Here is a 22,399-nt window from a genome sequence, read left to right on the forward strand (position 1 = left end):
GGTGTACAGCAAATTAAAGACAAACATCTTGTGAATCCAGCCAATATTTCCGATTTTTTAAGTGTTTTACAGTGAAAACACAATATAGCATTATATTAGCTTACTACAATAGCCTACCACACTACCGCATTCATTCATCAAGGCACGTTAGCGATAGCAATAGGCACGTTAGCGATAGGGAATAAACCAGCAAAATATATTAATTTTCACTAACCTTCATAAACCTTCATCAGATGACAATCCTATAACATCAGGTTATACATATACTTATGTTTTGTTCGAAAATGTGCATATTTAGAGCTGAAATCAGTGGTTATACATTGTGCTAACGTAGCATCTTTTTCCCAGAATGTGCGGATATTTTTATGACACTCCAACTATTCTGACCAAATAACTATTCATAAACGTTACTAGAAAATACATGTTGTATAGGAAATGATAGATACACTCTCTTCGGCTTACAAGCCTCCCCTTTTTCCTCCAAACATAACGATGGTCATTATGGCCAAACAGTTCAATTTTTGTTTCATCCGACCCGAGGACATTTCTCCAAAAAGTATGATCTTTGTCCCCAAGATCTTTGTCCCCATGTGCCGTAGTCTGGCTTTTTTATGGTGGTTTTGGAGCAGTGGCTTCTTCCTTGCTGAGCGGCCTTTCAGGTTATGTCGATATAGGACTCGTTTTACTGTGGATATAGATGCTTTTGTACCTGTTTCCTCCAGCATCTTCACTAGGTCCTTTGCTGTTGTCCTGAGATTGATTTGCACTTTTCGCACGAAACTACGTTCATCTCTAGGAGACAGACTTGTGTCATGCACAAAGTAGATGTCCTAACCGACTTGCCAAAACTATAATTTGTTAACAAGAAATTTGTAGCGTGGTTGAAAAAATGAGTTTTAATGACTCCAACCTAAGTGTACGTAAACTTCCGACTTCAACTGTACCTGTCACTCACACTCTACCTCACAGCCCGTCTAACGCAAGCTGTAAATCGAATGTTTCGCTAGCAGGGGTCAATTCCATTTTCATTCCTCTCAGTTAAATTAGATAAGGTACTTTCCATGCAAAAGGACCCATGAGCACCAACTTGTGATGTTCATGAGCATGTCAAATTGGAGGTAAAATGAAAGCTGAGTCTATTTTTATTTTGAAAAATAGGAGCATTTATATATTTTTCAACCATTTCCATCTAAAAAATGTGGAATTAGCTCAAGGCCCCTACCAACTAATATCAACACTTTGGATACATTTTTCTGCCTTCTGTAAGTTGAAGAAACATTGCCTTGTGCCTTGATATTCTGTTACCAAACACCCACACTCTCCCTCATGAGGAGGATATTAAAGGTACACAGAAGTAACAAGTTAAGGTAGACCTATCAATTAGTTCCAGTGTTTTTACTCAAATAAAGGTTGTGTATTAATTATTAAGTAATTAAAAATCTAAATGTTGTCACAAAATTGGTAACGGAATTTTTGCAATTGATTTGGGAAATGGGAAATCATAGTAGTCACAAACTACAGTTGGGTTCACAAGTTTGGACAGCACAGTGCAGTATAGCACAGTAGAGTACAGTACAGTAAAGAAAAGTAGAGTATAGTTCAGTACAGTACAGTAGAGGAGAGTAGAGTTCAGTACAGTGCAGTGCACAGTAGAGCACACTACAGTTGAGTACACTATAATGTACTGTATTTTACTGTACGGTACTGAACTCTACTCTACATTACTGTACTCTACAGTACTCGCATGTGCTCTACTGTACTATACTGAAGTGTACTCTACTTTACTGTACTGAACTCTCCTCTTCTACTGTTCTGTGTTGTACTTTACTGAGCTCTACTGTGCGGTGCTTTGATGTCCAATCTTCTGAAACATAGACATCTATGATTGGTTCAGATTTGATCCGTTCCAGACCAACCACATTTGGTCTTGTTTGGGGGCAGAGCTCACTAAAATAATAGCCAGTGTGTAGAATAATACCCAAATATGCAAAGTAGGATATTGCATATTTATATCTTTGACTACCTATTTAGGATACATCACCATGAAGAGAATTACATTAATATCTATAATTATGTATTTCTGTGTAGTACAGATCAGGGATCCATGATGAAATTCCGTTGCCAGGTATAAATCCACTTCACTTACCGTAGTTCACAAACCAAAAGGCATGTTTTCAAAGTAAATGTGTCATGTCATAGCTGACACCATTCTTTCTGCAGACATCTTGAATCTTAATTCAGAGCAGATATTTAACAGTTTTTGGGAAACGTGGACATATAACAGGAGGGAGATTTTACCTACATTCTGTACCCAAACTTTTGCATCTGCACAGTTCATCCAGTAAATGTGTTTATGTAAAATTGTTTGTGTAAATTGTTAAAAGTAATCCTTGTGCATATAGTTAGTTGTATGGTTTGTTAAACTTTGAATTCAATGGGTCTCAGTACAATTGCATAACTGAGGAATTGCCCATAAGGAATTTCCCCATTGGAATACTAGTCCAATCCCTAAATGGACTATTTAACGCAGTTATTGTATCGTAGATACACTACATGACCAAAAGTATATGGACACCTGCTTGTTGAACATCTAATTCCAAAATCATGGGCATTAATATGGAATTTGTCCCCCCTTTGCTGCTATAACTTCCCCCACTCTTCTGGGAAGGCTTTCCACTAGATGTTGGAACATTGCTGCAGGGACTTGCTTCCATTCAGCCACAAGAGCATTAGTGAGGTTGGACACTGAAGTTGAGAGACTAGGCCTGACCTGCAGACGGCATTTCAATTCAACCCAAAGGTGTTAGATGGGGTTGAGGTCAGGGCTCTCTGCATGCTAGTCAAGTTCTTCCACACCGATCTCGACAAAACATTTCTGTATGGATCTCACTTTGTGCAGGGGGGCATTGTCATTCTGAAACAGGAAAAGGCTTTCCTCAAACTGTTGCCACGAAGTTGGAGGCACAGAATCGTCTAGAATGTCATTGTATGCTGTAGCATTAACCTGTCTAGGATGAGAGTGCCGCTAGCGGCACTCCCCCCCCACCCCCACTGAAAAACCAGTGCCGCGAAATTCAAAAAAAATATTTTTTTTAAATATTTAACTTTCACACATTAAAGTCCAATACAGCTAATGAAAGACACAGATCTTGTGAATCCAGCCAACATGTCCGATTTTTAAAATGTTTTACAGGGAAGACACAATATGTAAAGATGTACATCTATTACCTAAAAACACATTAGCATAATCCACCATCTTTTATTTGTCCACCAACACCAGTAGCTATCACCAATTCGGCTAAACTAAGATATTTATAGCCCCTAACCAAGAAAAAAACTCATCAGATGACAGTCTGATAACATATTTATGGTATGGGATAGGTTTTGTTAGAAAAAAGTGCATATTTCAGGTAGATGGCATAGGTTACAATTGCACCCACCGTCACAAATGGACTAGAAGAACTACATTGAGCAACGTGTTTACCTACTTACTAATCATCAAACATTTCGTAAAAATACACAGCATACACGAATCGAAAGACACAGATCCTGTGAATACAGACAATATTTCAGATTTTCTAAGTGTCTTACAGCGAAAACACAATAAATCGTTATATTAGCATAGCACATAGCACATAGCAGCCCAGCATTGATTCTAGCCAAAGTGAGCGATAAAAGTCAACATCGCCAAAATATATTAATTTTTTCACTAACCTTCTCAGAATTCTTCAGATGACACTCCTGTAACATCATATTACACAATCCATATAGAGTTTGATCGAAAATGTTTATATTTAGCCACCAAAATCATGGTTAGACAATGTGAAATGTAGACCAGCTGGTGAGAAAATGTCCGTGCGCCACTTAGACAGTGATCTACTCTTATACATAAATACTCATAAACGTGACTAAAAAATATAGGGTGGACAGGGATTGATAGACAATTTAATTCTTAATACAATCGCGGAATTACATTTTTTAAATTATCCTTACTTTTCAATACAGTTTGCGCCAAGCGAAGCTACGTCAAAAAACATGGCGTCCTAAGCCACTAATATTTTTCGACAGAAACACGATTTATCATAATAAAAATGTCCTACTTTGAGCTGTTCTTCCATCAGTATCTTGGGCAAAGGATCCTTTCTTGGGTCCAATCGTCTTTTGGTGGAAAGCTGTCCTCTTGCCATGTGGAAATGCCAACTGCGTTCGGGATGAACTGGAAGCGTGCCCAGCAATTCAGAGCGTTTCAGAAATAAATGTCCCAAAATCGCACTAAACGGATATAAATTGCTATAAAACGCTTTAAATTAACTACCTTATGATGTTTTTAACTCCTATAACGAGTCTTAACATGACCGGAGAAAGATTACTCCCAACACTAATGCTTGGAACAGGAGCGGGTCGGTGTCCTCCACGCGCGTTACGCACCAAGAAAAGACTTGCTAGCTACAGGGTTTTTTAATTTATAGTGCCTGTGAACGCGCAATCGACCCCATTCAAATCGTCATCACGTAAAGGCATCCAGGGGAAGACGTAAGCAGTGTCCGTATAGTCATAGCAATAACAGTGCCCTTTTAACTGACTCCAGAACAGTGGCCAAAATTTCTGAAATCTGACTCCATGTCAGGGAAATTGCTGTAGAATGGGCTCTGTTCCACTTAGAGACAAAATTTCAACTCCTATAGAAACTATAGACTGTTTTCTATCCAATAATAATAATAAATGCATATTGTACGATCAAGGATTTTGTGGGAAGCCGTTTCAAAAATTACACGATTAGCATAAATAGTCACAACAGCGCCCCCATCCTCAACAGGTTAATTTTTCCCTTCACTGGAACTAAGGGGCCTAGCCCAAACAAGGAAAAACAGCCCCCAACCATTAGTCCTCCTCCACCAAACTTTACAGTTGGCACTATGCATTCGGGGAGGTAGCGTTCTCCTGGCATCCGCCAAACCCACATTCGTCCATCCGACTGTGAGATGGTTAAGCGTGATTCATCATTCCAGAGAATGCGTTTCCATTGCTCCAGAGTCCAATGGCTGCGAGCTTTACACCATTCCAGCCGGCGGTTGGCATTGCGCATGGTGATCTTAGGGTGGTGTACGGTTGCTCGGGCATGGAAACCCATTTCATTAAGCTCCCAACGAACAGTTCTCGTGCTGACGTTGCTTCCAGAGGGAGTTTGAAACTCGATAGTGAGTGTTGTAACCAAGGACAGACCATTTTTATGCGTTACGCGCTTCAGCACTCGGCGGTCCCGTTCTGTTCTGCTTCGCGGCTGAACTATTGTTGCTCCTAGAAGTTTCCACTTCACAATAACCACTTACAGTTGACCGGGGCAACTCTAGCAGGGCAGAAAGTTGACAAACTGACTTGTGGAATCCTATGACGGTGTCATGTTGAAAGTCAATGAGATCTTCAGTAAGGCCATTCTACTGCCAATGTTTGTCTATGGAGATTGCATTGCTGTGTGCTCGATTTTATACGCCTGTTAACAACTGGTGTGGCTGAAATTCCCGAATCCACTCATTTGAAGGGGTGTCCACATACTTTTGTATATACTGTATAGTGCAGTATACATCCAGTATTTGCCTTGCTGTCATCTCTCTGAAGGCCCCATTTCTCACAGGAGACACATATGTTAACTATTTTTTTTATTTTCTATGACAGCTCCAATCCGATATGGACAGGGGGGATGGAACCCTGAAATATATTCTAAGTGGGGACGGGGCTGGAGACATATTTACCATTGATGAAAACAATGGTGACCTCCATGCCAATAAGAGACTGGACAGAGAGGATAAGGCCTTCTATACCCTCCGAGCCACCGTGGTCAACAAGAACACAGGCATGAAACTGGAGCCGGAGACAGAGTTTATTGTTAAACTCCATGACATCAACGACAACGAGCCAATATTCACTAAGGAGCTTTACACTGTCAGTGTACCAGAGAGGTCCAATATGGGTATGTGCTCTTTAACTTTAATTTGACTTTCGACATTTCAACGTCATGACCCATCAATTTAACTCTCTTTGATGATAAAAGATCAGCACGGTTTCAAGGTCATTGGGAACTTAAAGTGTAAAATACCATGTATGGTTTTGATCATGTGGATGTGAGTTTGTATTCATCCTCAGCGATTAACAAAGCCTTTTTTATCTTCCATTCTCAGGTACTTCAGTCACCCAGGTGACAGCCACGGACGCAGACGACAGCATGTACGGGAACAGCGCTAAACTACGATACAGCATCAGCCAGGGGCACCCGTACTTCTCAGTGGAACCCGACACAGGTTCGTCTGTCTGCCTGCCTGCCTGCCTGCCTGCCTGCCTGCCTGCCTGCCTTTGTCTTTCGGTGTGATGTCTGTCTGTCTGTCTGTCCGAAACAGCAGCAATGCTGTTTAATCCCTCAAAGCAATTATTATTACAATGAAGAGAGAGACTGTAATGGAATGTAATGTTCAGAGTCAGACTTACAGAGCAATTACTATTCTCTCAGCCCCCTGTGCATTTTACAAAGTAGACTGAAACATTTAATCATTTCTAATGTGCACTCTGGAACATCTCCCATTGCTGGTTCTGTGTTTAAACAAAAGAGAAATGGAAACAAAAAAGCCTCCAACTGGCAGATTATTGTGTGGCTTAACAGCGATATGGTTTATCCCTGATGTGACATGGACGATGATGTCCCCGTCACACCAGAGGACATGAAATCCTACGAACTTTGGAAAAAATTGATGTTTCTAAGGGTTAATCTGAAAACAGTCATATCATAGATTATAGAACCCATTCAAACAAGCCAAGCCAAGCCAGGCCAGGCCAGGCCAGGCCAGGCCAGACAGTATTGTTTAGGATGGATGTTGGGTCAGTTGCCATTTTCACTGTCTCATAAAAATAATTAGGTTACAGTTGAAGTCAGAAGTTTACATCCACTTAGGTTGGAGTCATTAAAACTCGTTTTTCAACCACTTCACAAAGTTCTTGTTAACAAACTATAGTTTTGGCAAATCAGTTAGGACATCTACTTTGTGCATGACACAAGTAATTTTTCCAACAATTGTTTACAGACACAGTTAATTATAAGTTAAATAATCTATCACAATTCCAGTGGGTCAGAAGTTTATATACACTAAGTTGACTGTGCCTTAAACAGCTTGGAAAATTCCAGAAAATGGTGTCATGGCTTTAGAAGCTTCTGATAGGCTAATTGACATAACGTGAGTCAATTGGAGGTGTACATGTGGATGTATTTCAATGCCTACCTTCAAACTCAGTGCCTCTTTCCTTGACATCATGGGAAAATCTAAAGAAATCACCCAAGACCTCCTCAGAAAACAATTGTAGACCTCCACAAGTCTGGTTCATCCTTGGGACCAATTTCCAAACGCCTGAAGGTACCTCGTTCATCTGTACAAATAATAGTACGCAAGTATAAACACCATGGGACCACGCAGCCGTCATATCGCTCAGGAAGGAGACACGTTCTGTCTCCTAGAGATGAATGTAGTTTGGTGCGAAAAGTGCAAATCAATCCCAGAACAACAGCAAAGGACCTTGTGAAGGTGCTGGAGGAAACACGTACAAAAGCATCTATATCCACAGTAAAACGAGTCTTATATCGACATAACCTGAAAGGCCGCTCAGCAAGGAAGAAGCCACTGCTCCAAAACCGCCATAAAAAAGCCAGACTACTGTTTGTAACTGCACATGGGGACAAAGATCGTACTTTTTGGAGAAATGTCCTCTGGTTTGATGAAACAAAAATAGAACTGTTTGGCCATAATGGCCATCGTTATGTTTCGAGGAAAAGGGGGATGCTTGCAAGCCGAAGAACACCATCCCAACTGTGAAGCACGGGGGTGGCAGCATCATGTTGTGGAAGTGATTTGCTGCAGGAGGGACTGGTGCACCTCACAAAATAGATGGCGTCATGAGGGAGGAAAATTATGTGGATATATTGAAGAAACATCTCAAGACATCAGTCAGGAAGTTAAATGACCCCAAGCATACTTCCAAAGTTCTGGCAAAATGGCTTATGTACAACAAAGTCAAGGTATTCGAGTGGCCATCACAAAGCCCTGACCTCAGTCCCATAGAAAATGAGTAGGCACAACTGAAAAAGTGTGTACGAGCAAGGAGGCCTACAAACCTGACTCAGTTACACCAGCTCTGTCAGGAGGAATGGGCCAAAATTCACCCAACTTATTGTGGGAAGCTTGTGGAAGGCTACCCGAAACGGTTGACCCAAGATAAAAAATTTAAAGGCAATGCTACCAAATACTAATTGAGTGTATGTAAACTTCTGACCCCCTGGGAATGTGATGAAAGAAATGAAAACTGAAATAAATCATTCTCTCTACTATTATCCTGACATTTCACATTCTTAAAATAAAGTGGTGAACCTATCTGACCTAAGATAGGGAATTTTTACTAGGATTAAATGTCAGGAATTGTGAAAATCTGAGTTTAAATGTATTTGGCTAAGGTGTATGCAAACTTCCAACTTCAACTGTACATACAGTAGTAAATGGTTCTTGTTAAATCCTACCATGAGGTCTTAGCAATGTGAAACTGTTTTTATTTTCTGATGTGGTTACCATTTCTTTGCAGGAGGTGCTTCTCTCTTATACCAGTCATGAACATTAGTTACATTACTCCCATTGGTAATTATAACTATAATATTTGCTGAAACATTAGTTAAATCAAGGACACCTACATATATTAGGTCATTCTCAAACTATACCGTATCACTTAAATCTGTTTGACATGGTGGCTCCATGAGCAATCCCTACAGCCCTACAGGACCAGAGAAGGAGAAACGTGCTTAGCTAGCTAATTAACAATGCATCTCATTATATTATTTGACACATTAATATTGTGTTCCTCTGGTTTGTCCTCAGGCATAATTCGGACAGCCCTGGGGCCTGGAGAGATGGACCGGGAGAAGCGGGAACACTACCAGGTAGTGATTGAGGCCAAGGACATGGCGGGCCAGAGGGGCGGCTTAACCGGGACCACCACGGTCAATATCACCCTAACAGACGTCAACGACAACCCCCCACGCTTCTCCCAGAGTGAGTACTGAGTACTGTGACTGGTATTATACTGGTTTTTGAAGTAGTAATTAGTAATGGCATTCATAGTAGTCCTAGTCTTAGTGGTAGTGTCAGTGAGTGACATGTTGGTAACAAGAATCATTTTTTAACCGTGTCATTGTGCTGTGTGTATGAGTGGTGTCAGCACTCATACACTCATACAGTTCGGCTGGCGCCTTGCTGAACTCTGCTAGCCGAACCGAACCAGTGTGCTCGCATACTCACTTAAAAGACCTTTGCTTGAAAAACGAGAAAAAAGCGTCAATAGTACTGTTTGTCAATTTTGAGACGCCGTAGCCAGTATACGCTTCCTCAAAATAGAATTAATCTAAGATAACTCAAGAAATCTGTCATTCATTTTGACACTTTTGCAGAGTAGATCTTAGTTGCTAAATTTTACATCTGACTAAGATGTTTGGTGTAGTATTTCTCCATTTTTAAAAAACGAATTAAGTTCTGGAGTAAAAATGCACTAATGGTGTTTATCATGTTTTTTGAATGACTACCAAAACTCTGTACCCCACACATTTACACTTTAGATGGTGTATCAATACACCCAGTCACTACAAAGATATAGGCGTCCTTCCAAACTCAGTTGAAGGAGAGGAACGAAAATGCTCAGGGATTTCACCATGAGGCCAATGGTGACTTTATAACAGGTGAACCTTCACCCCAGTCTGAGGTCCTGAGTGCTCTGGAGCAGGCATCTCATCAAGGATCTCTATGTACTTTGCTCCTTTCACCTTTCCCTCAATCCTGACTAGACTCCCAGTCCCTGCAGCTGAAAAACATCCCCACAGCATGATGCTGCCACCACCATGCTTCACCGTAGGGATGGTGCCAGGTTTCCTCCAGATGTGACGCTTGGCATTCAGGCCAAAGAGTTCAATCTTGGTTTCATCAGACCAGAGAATCTTGTTTCCCCAGGTCAGAGTCCTTTAGGTCCTATTTTGGAAAACTCCAAGCTGGCTGTCATATGCCTTTTACTGAGGAGTGGCTTCCTTCTGGCCACTCTAACATAAAAGCCTGATTGGTGGAGTGCTGTAGAGATGGTTGTCCTTCTGGAAGATTCTCCCATCTCTACAGAGGAACTCTAGAGCTCTGTCAGAGTGACCATTGGGTTCTTGGTCACTTCCCTGACCATGGCCCTTCTCCCCCGATTGCTCAGTTTGGCTGGACGGCAAGCTCTAAGAAGACAGGTGTGTGCCTTTCCAAATAATGTCCAATCAATTGAAATTACCACAAGTGGACTCCAATCAAGTTGTAGAAACATCTCAAGGATGATCAATGGAAACAGGATGCACCTGAGCTCAATTTTGAGTCTCATGGCAAAGGGTCTGAATACTTATGTAAATCAGGTATTTCTGTTTCTTCTTGTTAATAATTTTGCAAAAATTTCTAAAAACCTGTTTTTGCTTTGTCGTTATGTGGTATTGTGTGTAGATTGATGAGGGAAAAAATTGTTTTATCAATTTTAGAATAAGGCTGTAAAGTAACAAAATGTGGAAAAAGTCAAGAAGTCTGAATACTTTCCGAATGCACTATATGGCAAGACCTGAAAATGGCTGTCTAGCAATAATCAACAACCAACTTGACAGAGCTTGAAGAATTTAAAAAAGAATAATGGGCAAATATTATGCAATCCATGTTTGCGAAAAGCTCTTAGAGACTTACCCAGAAAAATACACAATTGTAATCGCTGCCAAAGGTGATTCTAACATGTATTGACTCAGTGGGTTAAATACTTAAAAAAAAAAAAAAAAAAAAAAATTCATTAATATTTTACTTCCAATCATTTTTTACTTTGATTTTACAGAGTATTTTGTGTAGATCGTTGACAATTAAATCAATTTAAATTTCAACTCAACAAAATATGGAAAAAATCAAGGGGTGTGAATACTTTCTGAAGGCAAATGTGTTAGTGTCAGAAACATAGATGTGTGGATGAGGAGCTGGCACAGTAAATCACTCCATGCCAGAGGAAGACCAACAATCTCTTCTGTTTCTGACAAGCTTATGCAATTCTGTCTCATGGTTCCAGGCCATTCTGGTTCTGTTTCGTTAACACACTTTTCGTCTTCTCACCAACATAATTACGGAGGCATTTTGAGTGGTGTGAAATCGTGGCGAATGTTGCCGATATTCCAATGTGAAGTTCTGTAGATCACAGGTTCATACAGAACATTCTTGATTTACACGTGTGTCTGTTTATGTTCGTGTTCTAGGCATATATCAGTTCAGCGTTCCAGAATCCATGAAAGCTGGAACTCCTGTTGGCAGAATCAAAGCAGTGGATAAAGACCTTGGGAAGAATGCAGAGATGTTCTACAACGTTGTCGGCGGGGACGGATTGGACATGTTCGATGTCATCACAGACAAAGACTCACAGGAAGGCATCATTACTGTTGGAAAGGTAACAGCCATTACTCCTGTAAATTACATCTACTGTATAGTCACCCATAACTATAGTGCCTGCTTTGTTAGACCTAAGGTCATCAGACCATCAGAAACTCTATTACTGTATCTGTTATTGTATGATAAGTACATACTTCAAAACATAACCGTACTGCATCAGTGCAGAATATGACTCCCCTACCATGTTCTATTGTCACTGTATCCCTGTCCTTGCAGCCATTGGACTATGAAAAGACCCGATCCTACACACTGGAGATCCAGGTACAGAACACTCAGATCTTGGACACTCGTTTCCTGGGGTACCTACCCACCAAGGACATGGCCACAGTCAGGATCGGTATAGAGGATGTGGATGAGCCTCCTCTGTTTGAGAGAGCCAGCTACGTGATGGAGGTGAAGGAGGATGCAGCTGTGGGTACTGCAGTAGGGTCTGTCAGGGCCATGGACCCGGATGGATACAACAGCCCTGTCAGGTTAGTTAGAGCACTGCTTTGCTTTCCCTCCAGCCCGCCCACTCATTTCTACCTACCACCCACAGGTAATGGAGAGCTTGGTTATAGTCATTTGTATCATGGGTAATTTGATGGATGTTAAAGGTTATGTTACAGTAGTTTTGAAACTGTAGAATGATTAGAGTTGAATAGGTCATCTCATTAATTTGGGAGTCTAGAAGAAGTCGTGTCCATAATAAGCAAAGCACAAGGTGTGTGTTCTGCACCATCTCCACACACAATCTTTTTAGTGAGTTCTTCTCAATGTCCAAAGTCCCTTAATTACCACTCCTCATGGAAATACACTGAAAGGGCATCTAGTTTGAACAAATAACAGGATCATTGCGTAATCTGCTGGATGATGAAACTGTTAGGGCTGGTCTGGTCGGTGCCACTGTTCAGAGCTGTTCCCTCATCAGTACAGGTATTAAAATAGAGTGATATAAGTCTGTTCAGGGCAGATCCTCCGGGCATGCAGTATTCAGAATCAACTGCTGTTATCATACAGAGAGGGCAGAGAATGAGTGGACTGAAAAAGTATTCAACTTATTGAGTGAAAAGGGGGTGTCAAGTACAGTAGGAGATGTTGGTGAGTGGTAGAAAATAGAAGTGTATTGTTTTAAAAGCCTGTAGTAAACCCTCTCTAATATTTGACAAACCTCCATGCTTTCAATCATTGTCTTACATTTTGTGTATCTATCGTACAGGTACTCCATTGATCGTCGCACAGATCTGGACCGACTTTTTAACGTGCATTCTGGGAATGGGTCCATATTCATCACAAGACCTCTCGACCGAGAAGAAGCTGCCTGGCACAACATTTCTGTTATCGCAACTGAGTTCAGTAAGTCTTTCTCAGGCAACTTTATCATGCACATGAATTCACAATACAAACAAGTATAAAAATTCAATTATTATATTCTGCCCTGTTTTGAAACATAAAAGCACAAATATCATATAATTATTTATTACTGTTTATTATTCATAATAGTTTTTTATGTGTATGTTTGCTTTACAGACAAACCTCTGCAGACCAGTCGGGGGCCTGTTTATATCCGTCTTCTAGATGTCAACGACAACGCACCAACATTTGCCTCTTTCTACGAGACATTTGTTTGTGAAAAGACCAAGGCTGGACAGGTACGAAACGCAGATCCTCCACTTAGGTCCCATGATAGATAGTGTTTGACATGAATTCATTGTTCTCATTGCTATAATTACTCAATATCATTGTGACAACCAGAGGTTCTACAATAGGCTATATGCCCAAGAATACCACAAATGAGGATAAAGCATTGTGATGAGTGCTGTATTCCTCCGGGGAAGTGATTGGTCTCCAGGGTCTACTTTCTGTGGCAGCTGATGAGATGATCTGTCATGGCAGGTGACAGTAGCTGTCACACATCAAGGACATGTTTCAATAGGTGCCCACCACATGTCTATTCCTCTACTCCTTCTCCTTTTATCCCTCCTTCATCCCTCTGTCATTATTCATAATTAATTCAGAGGCCCATCCTTGGTTCTTCTGTGTTTGTGTTTGCTGCCCTCCTGTTTACCATGCAATGTCCCATGAGAGAAGTCAATACAATCATCTACAATGGATCTTCCAAAATGGTTATTTATTTTTGTCATTAATTAAATAAACATATCAGTCTATTATGTCTATATGCATGGTCTCTAGCCCACAAGTTTAGCCACCAATTTTCGTCAATATCGCAAGCCTGGAAAACCAAAGAATACCTTACTATATGAATTGCTATCTGACAGCACACATATTCTTTTTTAAATATGAATCCGTTTTTGTTTATCCTGTAAACAGAAGATCCAGACGGTGAGTGCGGTGGATGCAGATGACCCTGCAGGTGGACACAAGTTCTTCTTCAGTCTGGCTACGGAGTTAGCAGTCAGAGGCAACTTCACAGTCAGAGACAATGGAGGTGAGTACTGTACTGTAGGATCTCTTTGGGTGTCTATCATACACAGTTAACACCTGATATTATGTTTGGGTCTCTATCATACACAGTCAACACCTGATATTATGTTTGGGTCTCTATCATACACAGTCAACACCTGATATTATGTTTGGGTCTCTATCATACACAGTCAACACCTGATATAATGTTTGGGTGTCTATCATACACAGTCAACACCTGATATTATGTTTGGGTCTCTATCATACACAGTCAACACAAGATATTATGTTTGGGTCTCTATCATACACAGTCAACACCTGATATTATGTTTGGGTGTCTATCATACACAGTCAACACCTGATATTATGTTTGGGTGTCTATCATACAAAGTCAACACCTGATATTATGTTTGGGTGTCTATCATACACAGTCAACACCTGATATTATGCTTAGGTCTCTATCATACACAGTCAACACCTGATATTATGTTTGGGTCTCTATCATACACAGTCAACACCTGATATTATGTTTGGTTCTCTATCATACACAGTTAACACCTGATATTATGTTTGGGTCTCTATCATACACAGTCAACACCTGATATTATGTTTGGGTGTCTATCATACACAGTCAACACCTGATATTATGTTTGGGTCTCTATCATACACAGTCAACACCTGATATTATGTTTGGGTGTCTATCATACACAGTCAAAACCTGATATTATGTTTGGGTGTCTATCATACACAGTCAACACCTGATATTATGTTTGGGTCTCTATCATACACAGTCAACACCTGATATTATGTTTGGGTGTCTATCATACACAGTCAACACCTGATATTATGTTTGGGTGTCTATCATACACAGTCAACAGCTGATATTATGTTTGGGTGTCTATCATACACAGTCAACACCTGATATTATGTTTGGGTCTCTATCATACACAGTCAACACCTGATATTATGTTTGGGTCTCTATCATACACATTCAACGCCTGATATTATGTTTGGGTGTCTATCATACACAGTCAACACCTGATATTATGTTTGGGTGTCTATCATACACAGTCAACACCTGATATTATGCTTAGGTCTCTATCATACACAGTTAACACCTGATATTATGTTTGGGTCTCTATCATACACAGTCAACACCTGATATTATGTTTGGGTCTCTATCATACACAGTCAACACCTGATATTATGTTTGGGTCTCTATCATACACAGTCAACACCTGATATTATGTTTGGGTGTCTCTCATACACAGTCAACACCTGATATTATGTTTGGGTGTCTATCATACACAGTCAACACCTGATCTTATGCTTAGGTCTCTATCATACACAGTCAACAGCTGATATTATGTTTGGGTGTCTATCATACACAGTCAACACCTGATATTATGTTTGGGTGTCTATCATACACAGTCAACAGCTGATATTATGTTTTGGTGTCTATCATACACAGTCAACACCTGATATTATGTTTGGGTCTCTATCATACACAGTCAACACCTGATATTATGTTTGGGTGTCTATCATACACAGTCAACAGCTGATATTATGTTTTGGTGTCTATCATACACAGTCAACACCTGATATTATGTTTTGGTGTCTATCATACACAGTCAACACCTGATATTATGTTTGGGTCTCTATCATACACAGTCAACACCTGATATTATGTTTGGGTCTCTATCATACACAGTCAACACCTGATATTATGTTTGGGTCTCTATCATACACAGTCAACACCTGATATTATGTTTGGGTGTCTATCATACACAGTCAACACCTGATATTATGTTTGGGTCTCTATCATACACAGTCAACACCTGATATTATGTTTGGGTGTCTATCATACACAGTCAACACCTGATATTATGCTTAGGTCTCTATCACACACAGTCAACACCTGATATTATGTTTGGGTCTCTATCATACACAGTCAACACCTGATATTATGTTTGGGTCTCTATCATACACAGTCAACACCTGATATTATGTTTGGGTGTCTATCATACACAGTCAACACCTGATATTATGTTTGGGTGTCTATCATACACAGTCAACACCTGATATTATGTTTGGGTCTCTATCATACACAGTCAACACCTGATATTATGTTTGGGTGTCTATCATACACAGTCAACACCTGATATTATGCTTAGGTCTCTATCACACACAGTCAACACCTGATATTATGTTTGGGTCTCCATCATACACAGTCAACACCTGATTATTTATATTTTTTATACTATTTATATTTTCTATTAAATGTTTTATCTTATCTTTCACTCCGCATTGTTGGAAATGGACCTGTAAGTAAGCATTTCACTGTTAGTCTACACCTGTGATCTACGAAGCATGTGAAAATACAATTTAATTTGACATTACTGTAAATATATTATAATGCCTAATTGCATACATGATTATGGCACCTTATGGTTATTCCAATGAATCCAATGAACCAGGCTGGAAGGCAATTCTGCAGTCTATGTGCTATCAGTCACCCTTCATAGCCATATAACACACTATAATGTGGCTGTTACATCGGTCTTTAACATGTGTGTTAAATGTATGTTGTTTCCCTCTAGATAACACAGCTGGCATCCTAACCCGGCGCTCCAGCTACAGCCGCCTGCACAAGAGCGTCTACCTGGTTCCTGTGGTGATCACAGACGGGGACTTCCCCATGCAGAGCAGCACGGGGACGCTGACGGTGCGCGTGTGCACCTGCGACCGCGAGGGCAACATGGAGCTGTGCAACGCCGAGGCTCAGACCAGCTCAGCTGGACTCAGCACCGGGGCCCTGGTGGCTATCCTGCTTTGTGTTATTATCCTCCTCAGTGAGTATAGCTGTCTGTTTGTCTTTCTGGCTGGCTGTGTGAGTACAGTATATTGATTGAGTCCTCATTGACTATAGCCGTCTTATTCGTCTGTCTGGCTCTGGCCATCTCCATCTCCAATTTAGTCATTAACATTAATGTACAGTATGTAAAATTTCTCTCTTTAATAAGAAATTCCACAGGTTCTAGTGTAGTTGCTATATTTTAGATGTTCAATTTGACCCCTCTGTATATCACCTGAATGTGTACACATATCAGTACGCACACACACACAGGCACCTCTAAGAATGCCCTAAATTCCCCAGCCTATTTCACTCTTGGCTGTGTAATGTAAACGTGTTATTTGTGGAGGATCACAACAAGTCCAACGGGATTCAGATTGTAGACAGGATAGTAGACAGGCAGTAAAAATAACCCCTGATACACCAGGAGTTACTTTAATGAAAAATAATGCCATGCAATTACCCCAATATATTACTTCAGCACCATTAACTACATATATTGGAAAGGTATTTATTTAACATGATACCATTTCCTGGTTATTTCTAAGTTACTAGTTGCAATCTCATTGCGATGTTAAAATTAAAACATTTTTCAGCATCTCAAATGCAGTCGTCTCTAAATTGTTACTGCGCTGTAGTACTGGGCTGCATGAAGCAGCCCTTGTTCTAATGCAGTGTTCACTGCAGCATGAGCAGCGAGATAATATGAAATCAACCAGCCCTGAACAGCAAACCTCTTGCTAACGCTGCCTCGCTCTCTCTCTCCATCTCTCTGTGTCTCTCTCTCTGTGTCTACTTCTGTCACTCTCTCCCTATCTGTCTCTATCTCCGTCGCTCTCTCCCTTCCTCCCTCTCTCTCTGTCTCTCTCTCTCTCACTGTTTCTCAGTGATCGTAGTTCTGTTTGCGGCACTGAAGAAGCAGAAGAAAAAGGAGCCTCTGATCATCTCTAAAGAGGACGTGCGAGACAACGTGGTCAGCTATAACGACGAGGGGGGCGGAGAGGAGGACACCCAAGCCTTCGACATCGGGGCTCTGCGTAACCCCGAGGCCATCGAGGAGAGCAAGCAGAGGCGGGACATCATGCCCTCGGACACTCTGTACCCCCCTCTCAGACGGACAGCCATTCCATCGCGGGACAACGCCGATGTCCGGGACTTCATAAACCAACGGGTGCAGGATAACGACAATAACCCCACCGCCCCCCCTTATGACTCTCTGGCCACATATGCCTACGAGGGAACCGGTTCAGTGGCTGAGTCTCTCAGCTCCCTGGGGTCAGCTTCCTCTGAAGGGGACCAGGACTACAACTACCTCAGTGACTGGGGGCCCCGCTTCAGGAAACTGGCTGACATGTACGGGGCTGAGGACAGCGACTGTGACTCCTAACACACTACCTGACCTGTTTCTGGGGCCGGAGCTAGGAGGATGAACTATGAGCTATAACTGACTGTAATCTCTCTTCTCAAAAAATGAGGACAAATGTTGCAGCCCGAGTTTTTTACAAAGTGCCCTTTTATTTCTTCCAACGCAACTATAGGCCATAGCTCTTTCTGATGGCCAGACCAGATAGAGACTGTGCAGCTGTGTGGATTCTTTTTTTTACTATTTTAGTGCAAGGCCAACTTTTCCAGAGAAGGTGAACTTCAGTTAATGATCCTGAGTTCAATGTCAAAATAAACTATAAATATATACATTTATTTTTATTTTCTGGTTACATCTGTATCTATATGCTGCATTGGAAGGGATTACACATTTCTCTGAATATTTCTGTGTATTCTTGAGAGATATCTCCTATAGTTTCTCTGTACTGTTACTGAAGTGCAGTATGTTGTACTTTGTATATTTGAGTGTTTTAGTGAAATTGAACTTTGCTTTTCCAGGAACAAGGAACTGGAATTGAACATCTCTTTAGGTAATTCTTCGTACCTTATTTTAAAATGGTCAAATACTTTTAATGGCAGGAAAGCCCAGGACCAAAATAAAACATTGCTTCGTGAAAGTTTACGGGACTTGGGCAGCCACTCTGTACTTACTCCATTCCCCTATCAAGCCTTCTGATGCACAGAAAGTTTACTATTCCAATTAGAAGTTGTTTGTTTATTTCGCCAATCATTTATTATGTGATCCGTCCATTTTTTGGAATTGTATCCAAGAGGAACTCCATGAAGACATGATTTGATACAAGGACTGTATGTGTGAATCTCTGCACATGATGATGAATGAAGAAATGGATGGAGATGATGTTTGATGCTCTAAGATTTACAGCCAATTTCAGCAACATCTGACAACATTGACATAATCCATCACAAATCAATAATGGTCATATTAGACATGTTTATGGGCGCAGCGATATATATACACATATGTCTTACTTACATCAATTCTGCACAAAAAGCCTACAAGGTGAATGAGCATACCACCAGAGAAGGAGATTGGCTTAGAAAAACAGACATTTTAACTCTCCATGTTCAAAGTACAGCTTATACTTTACAGAGAGAAAGCATTTACATGAAGAATTACCTAACATCCTTGAAATGAACCAAAACTATAGAAAGCATCTGAAGTAAATATTTCATTCAGCCATGTGTTTGCTAATTGTTCTGTTCTCTCTCTGACAACATTGGATGATAATGCTTTTCACTCTCTGAACTCATATCACACTTAGTAGCTAAGTGAACAGAAGCAATCACTCCAAAACAACTTTATCATTAAAGAAGTTGAGACGGGATCCAAAGGATCAATTACAACTGATCTGCGCTTCGACTTTGAAAGTGTTTGTGGATGATGATGTGTTGGGTATTTGGGTACATCATTCTGATTTGACATCAAACTTTTCTCTGTAAAATTGATTGACTAAATAATGGTATATACTGTGGTTGAAACTGTGCTTTGTGGCAGTGATTTGGGAGCATAGCTGATGTTCATGATGTACTACTTTGCTTTTTATGTTGTGATTTTCTTTGTACCAAAAATATATAGGACACATGCCGAATTAATATTGTTGAAACACAAGCATCCAACCAATATCGCTGTTTTTGATGTCTTTTGGAGTTGTACAACTAAATGTGGACACTACAGGCTACAGTACATGTCATACTATGATGTATTAACAATTGTCAAATTTTACCATAATAAACTTTTCCAGTAAACCACAAAAGAAATGCTCATCGAATTACATTTGAAATTCAGCAACTCTTGGAGGACAGTGGAAGTTCATTAAAAAAACTGCTTCTGGTCATCCAAGACCTGCTGAATTTCTTCGATGTAGTTTGCTCCTCAACTCATCCAACTTGGTTGGAGAGCTAGGTAGTCGCAGTGTTCCTTTCCCATTGCGTCTAATTTAATCAACTCAGCTACAATACTACTGTAGCATCACACAAACTGGTCACTGACATCTTTCTCAGACTGGCTACATTTCAGTACCAATAGCCTACTTTACTGTACGCATGCCACATGACTCACTCTGGTTCTCTCCCAGCATTACCTAATTAGGACAATCTGTGATTGAGATCTGGAGATCTCTCAGGACTGGAAACCTGATTTAGAGAGAGGGGATTCATTTCTAAGTTGATATTGGTTTAGCAGATCAGATGTTAGGCAGATGGTGACATTTAAGACAATGCCTTTGCTAATTGACTCGTACCAGGCCTCTCTCTCCCCATCTGTAACTATGTGTCCCAGCATCTCATCTGATGGTGGTGGCTAAGTTTGCCTCATACAATCGTAGATGAGCAGCCAATGCTGAAAATGGTACCTGTGGAAGTTAGCCACCCAGTTCCATTGTTGAAAACATCCCAAGGGATTAAAGGATACTTGTATTCAACCAAGAACCTTATATTAACATTTAGCCTAGCTGCTCATGTTTTAATCATTGTTGTTTGTTGTCATTCATTAGTTTTTTTCACCAAAATGACAGAACAGTTGGAGATAACATGACAGGTCAATGGCATCAGCAATTCAACAAAGAAGCCAACCGTTGTCATCATACATGTGGTGTGATGCTTTAATGGACACGTTTTAAACCCCCTTCCCTACAAGTCCATAGAAGCTCCAGGCATTTGCAACACCTACCAGGAACTAAAAGGAGAGACACATGAGTTTCCACCAGCTAAATACCATGCAACACAATGAGCTGGCCAAAAAAACATAAACTCTTGCCAACATATCACATCAGCAGCAGCATGAGTGCTAAGAGACGTAACTCTCCAGGCCAGGCCAGCTTCCATTAGGCCTAGACATTTCTTCTCTGTTCATCTTTAATGGGACTGTCATGTGAGGCTGAACAGCCCTCCCTCTGTCTCTCTCGTGCCTGATTTGTGACCTGAATGCATTTAATCTCACTGGCATTATAGCTCTATACCTCTTTTTTTATGTAGATAATCACCTTGGCTACGTTGACTAGATATCTATAGATCTATAGATGCAATTAATGCCATATACTTATTTGGGGACAAAATATTTGTCAATAATAGCTGGTGCACAATGTCTATTATTGAGGAAGTCTCGAGGTATTGCTCGCCTGTGGTAGAGTACCTCATGACAAGCTGCAGACCACACTATCTACCAAGAGAGTGTTCATCTATTTTTTTATATATATATTTCTCCTAGTGGCCGGGAACTTAAATGCAGGCAAACCTAAATCTGTTTTACCTAATTTCTACCAGCATGTCAAGTGTGCAACCAGAGGAAAAAACTAGACCGCCTTCACTCCACGCATAGAGACGCATACAAAGCTCTCCCTCGCCCTCCATTTGGCAAATCTAACCATAATTATATCCTCTTGATTATTGCTTACAGGCAAAAACTAAAGCGGAAGTACCAGTGACTCGCTCAATACAGAAGTGGTCAGATGACACGGATGCTACACTACAGGACTGTTTCGCTAGCACAGAATAGAATATGTTCCAGGATTCATCCAATGGCATTGAGGAGTATACCACCTCACTCACCGGCTTCATCAGTAAGTCCCCACGGTGACAGTACGTACATATCCCAACCAGAAGCCATGGGTTGCAGGCAACATCCTTACCGAACTAAAGGCTAGAGCTGCCGCTTTCAAGAAGCGGAAACCTAATCCGGAGTTTATGAGAAATCCAGCTATGCCCTCAGACGAAAGTCCCTGTGTCCAAGAAATTGAAGTTAACCTGCCTAAATGACTACAGCCTTGTAGAACTCACATCGGTAGCCATGAAGTGCTTTGAAAGGCTGGGCATGTCTCACATCAATACCATCATCCAGGAAACCCTAGACACACTCCAATTTGCATACTGCCCAAACAGATCCACAGATGATGCAATCTCAATCGCACTCCACACTGCCCTTTCCCACCTGTACAAAAGGAACACCTACAGTTGAAGTCTGCAGTTTACATACACCTTAGCCAAATACATTTAAACTCAGTTTTTCACAATTCCTGACATTTAATCCAAGTAAAAAATCCCTGTGTAACGGTCGTTCTCCTCCTCTTCGTCCGAAGAGGAGGAGTATGGATTGGACCAAAGCGCAGCGTGGAATGTGGACATAATGAAGTTTATTAAAGTAAAGACGAAAAGACTCAAACAAACTACAAAATAACAAACGACGTAGACTGACCTGAACAAGAACTTACATATACACGAAGAACGCATG

At 40.7% G+C, this 22,399-nt stretch overlaps 1 protein-coding gene across 1 annotated transcript in view; it reads left to right on the forward strand.

The window, feature by feature from the left end:
• The window catches only part of LOC129814076 (cadherin-10-like), a 34,232-nt gene extending 14,590 nt beyond the window's left edge, over positions 1 to 19,642 (forward strand). The window contains exons 3-12 of the mRNA XM_055866861.1: positions 5,674 to 5,968; positions 6,177 to 6,296; positions 8,904 to 9,077; positions 11,324 to 11,511; positions 11,730 to 11,986; positions 12,712 to 12,848; positions 13,023 to 13,144; positions 13,824 to 13,941; positions 16,517 to 16,768; positions 17,658 to 19,642. Coding sequence (XP_055722836.1) covers positions 5,674 to 5,968; positions 6,177 to 6,296; positions 8,904 to 9,077; positions 11,324 to 11,511; positions 11,730 to 11,986; positions 12,712 to 12,848; positions 13,023 to 13,144; positions 13,824 to 13,941; positions 16,517 to 16,768; positions 17,658 to 18,157 — 2,163 coding nt within the window. The 3' untranslated portion in view covers positions 18,158 to 19,642. The remainder of the gene's footprint in view (positions 1 to 5,673; positions 5,969 to 6,176; positions 6,297 to 8,903; positions 9,078 to 11,323; positions 11,512 to 11,729; positions 11,987 to 12,711; positions 12,849 to 13,022; positions 13,145 to 13,823; positions 13,942 to 16,516; positions 16,769 to 17,657) is intronic.
• The last annotated feature ends 2,757 nt before the right edge of the window (positions 19,643 to 22,399 follow it).

Source organism: Salvelinus fontinalis, chromosome 17, assembly GCF_029448725.1.
Source record: "Salvelinus fontinalis isolate EN_2023a chromosome 17, ASM2944872v1, whole genome shotgun sequence".
NCBI lineage: Eukaryota > Metazoa > Chordata > Actinopteri > Salmoniformes > Salmonidae > Salvelinus > Salvelinus fontinalis.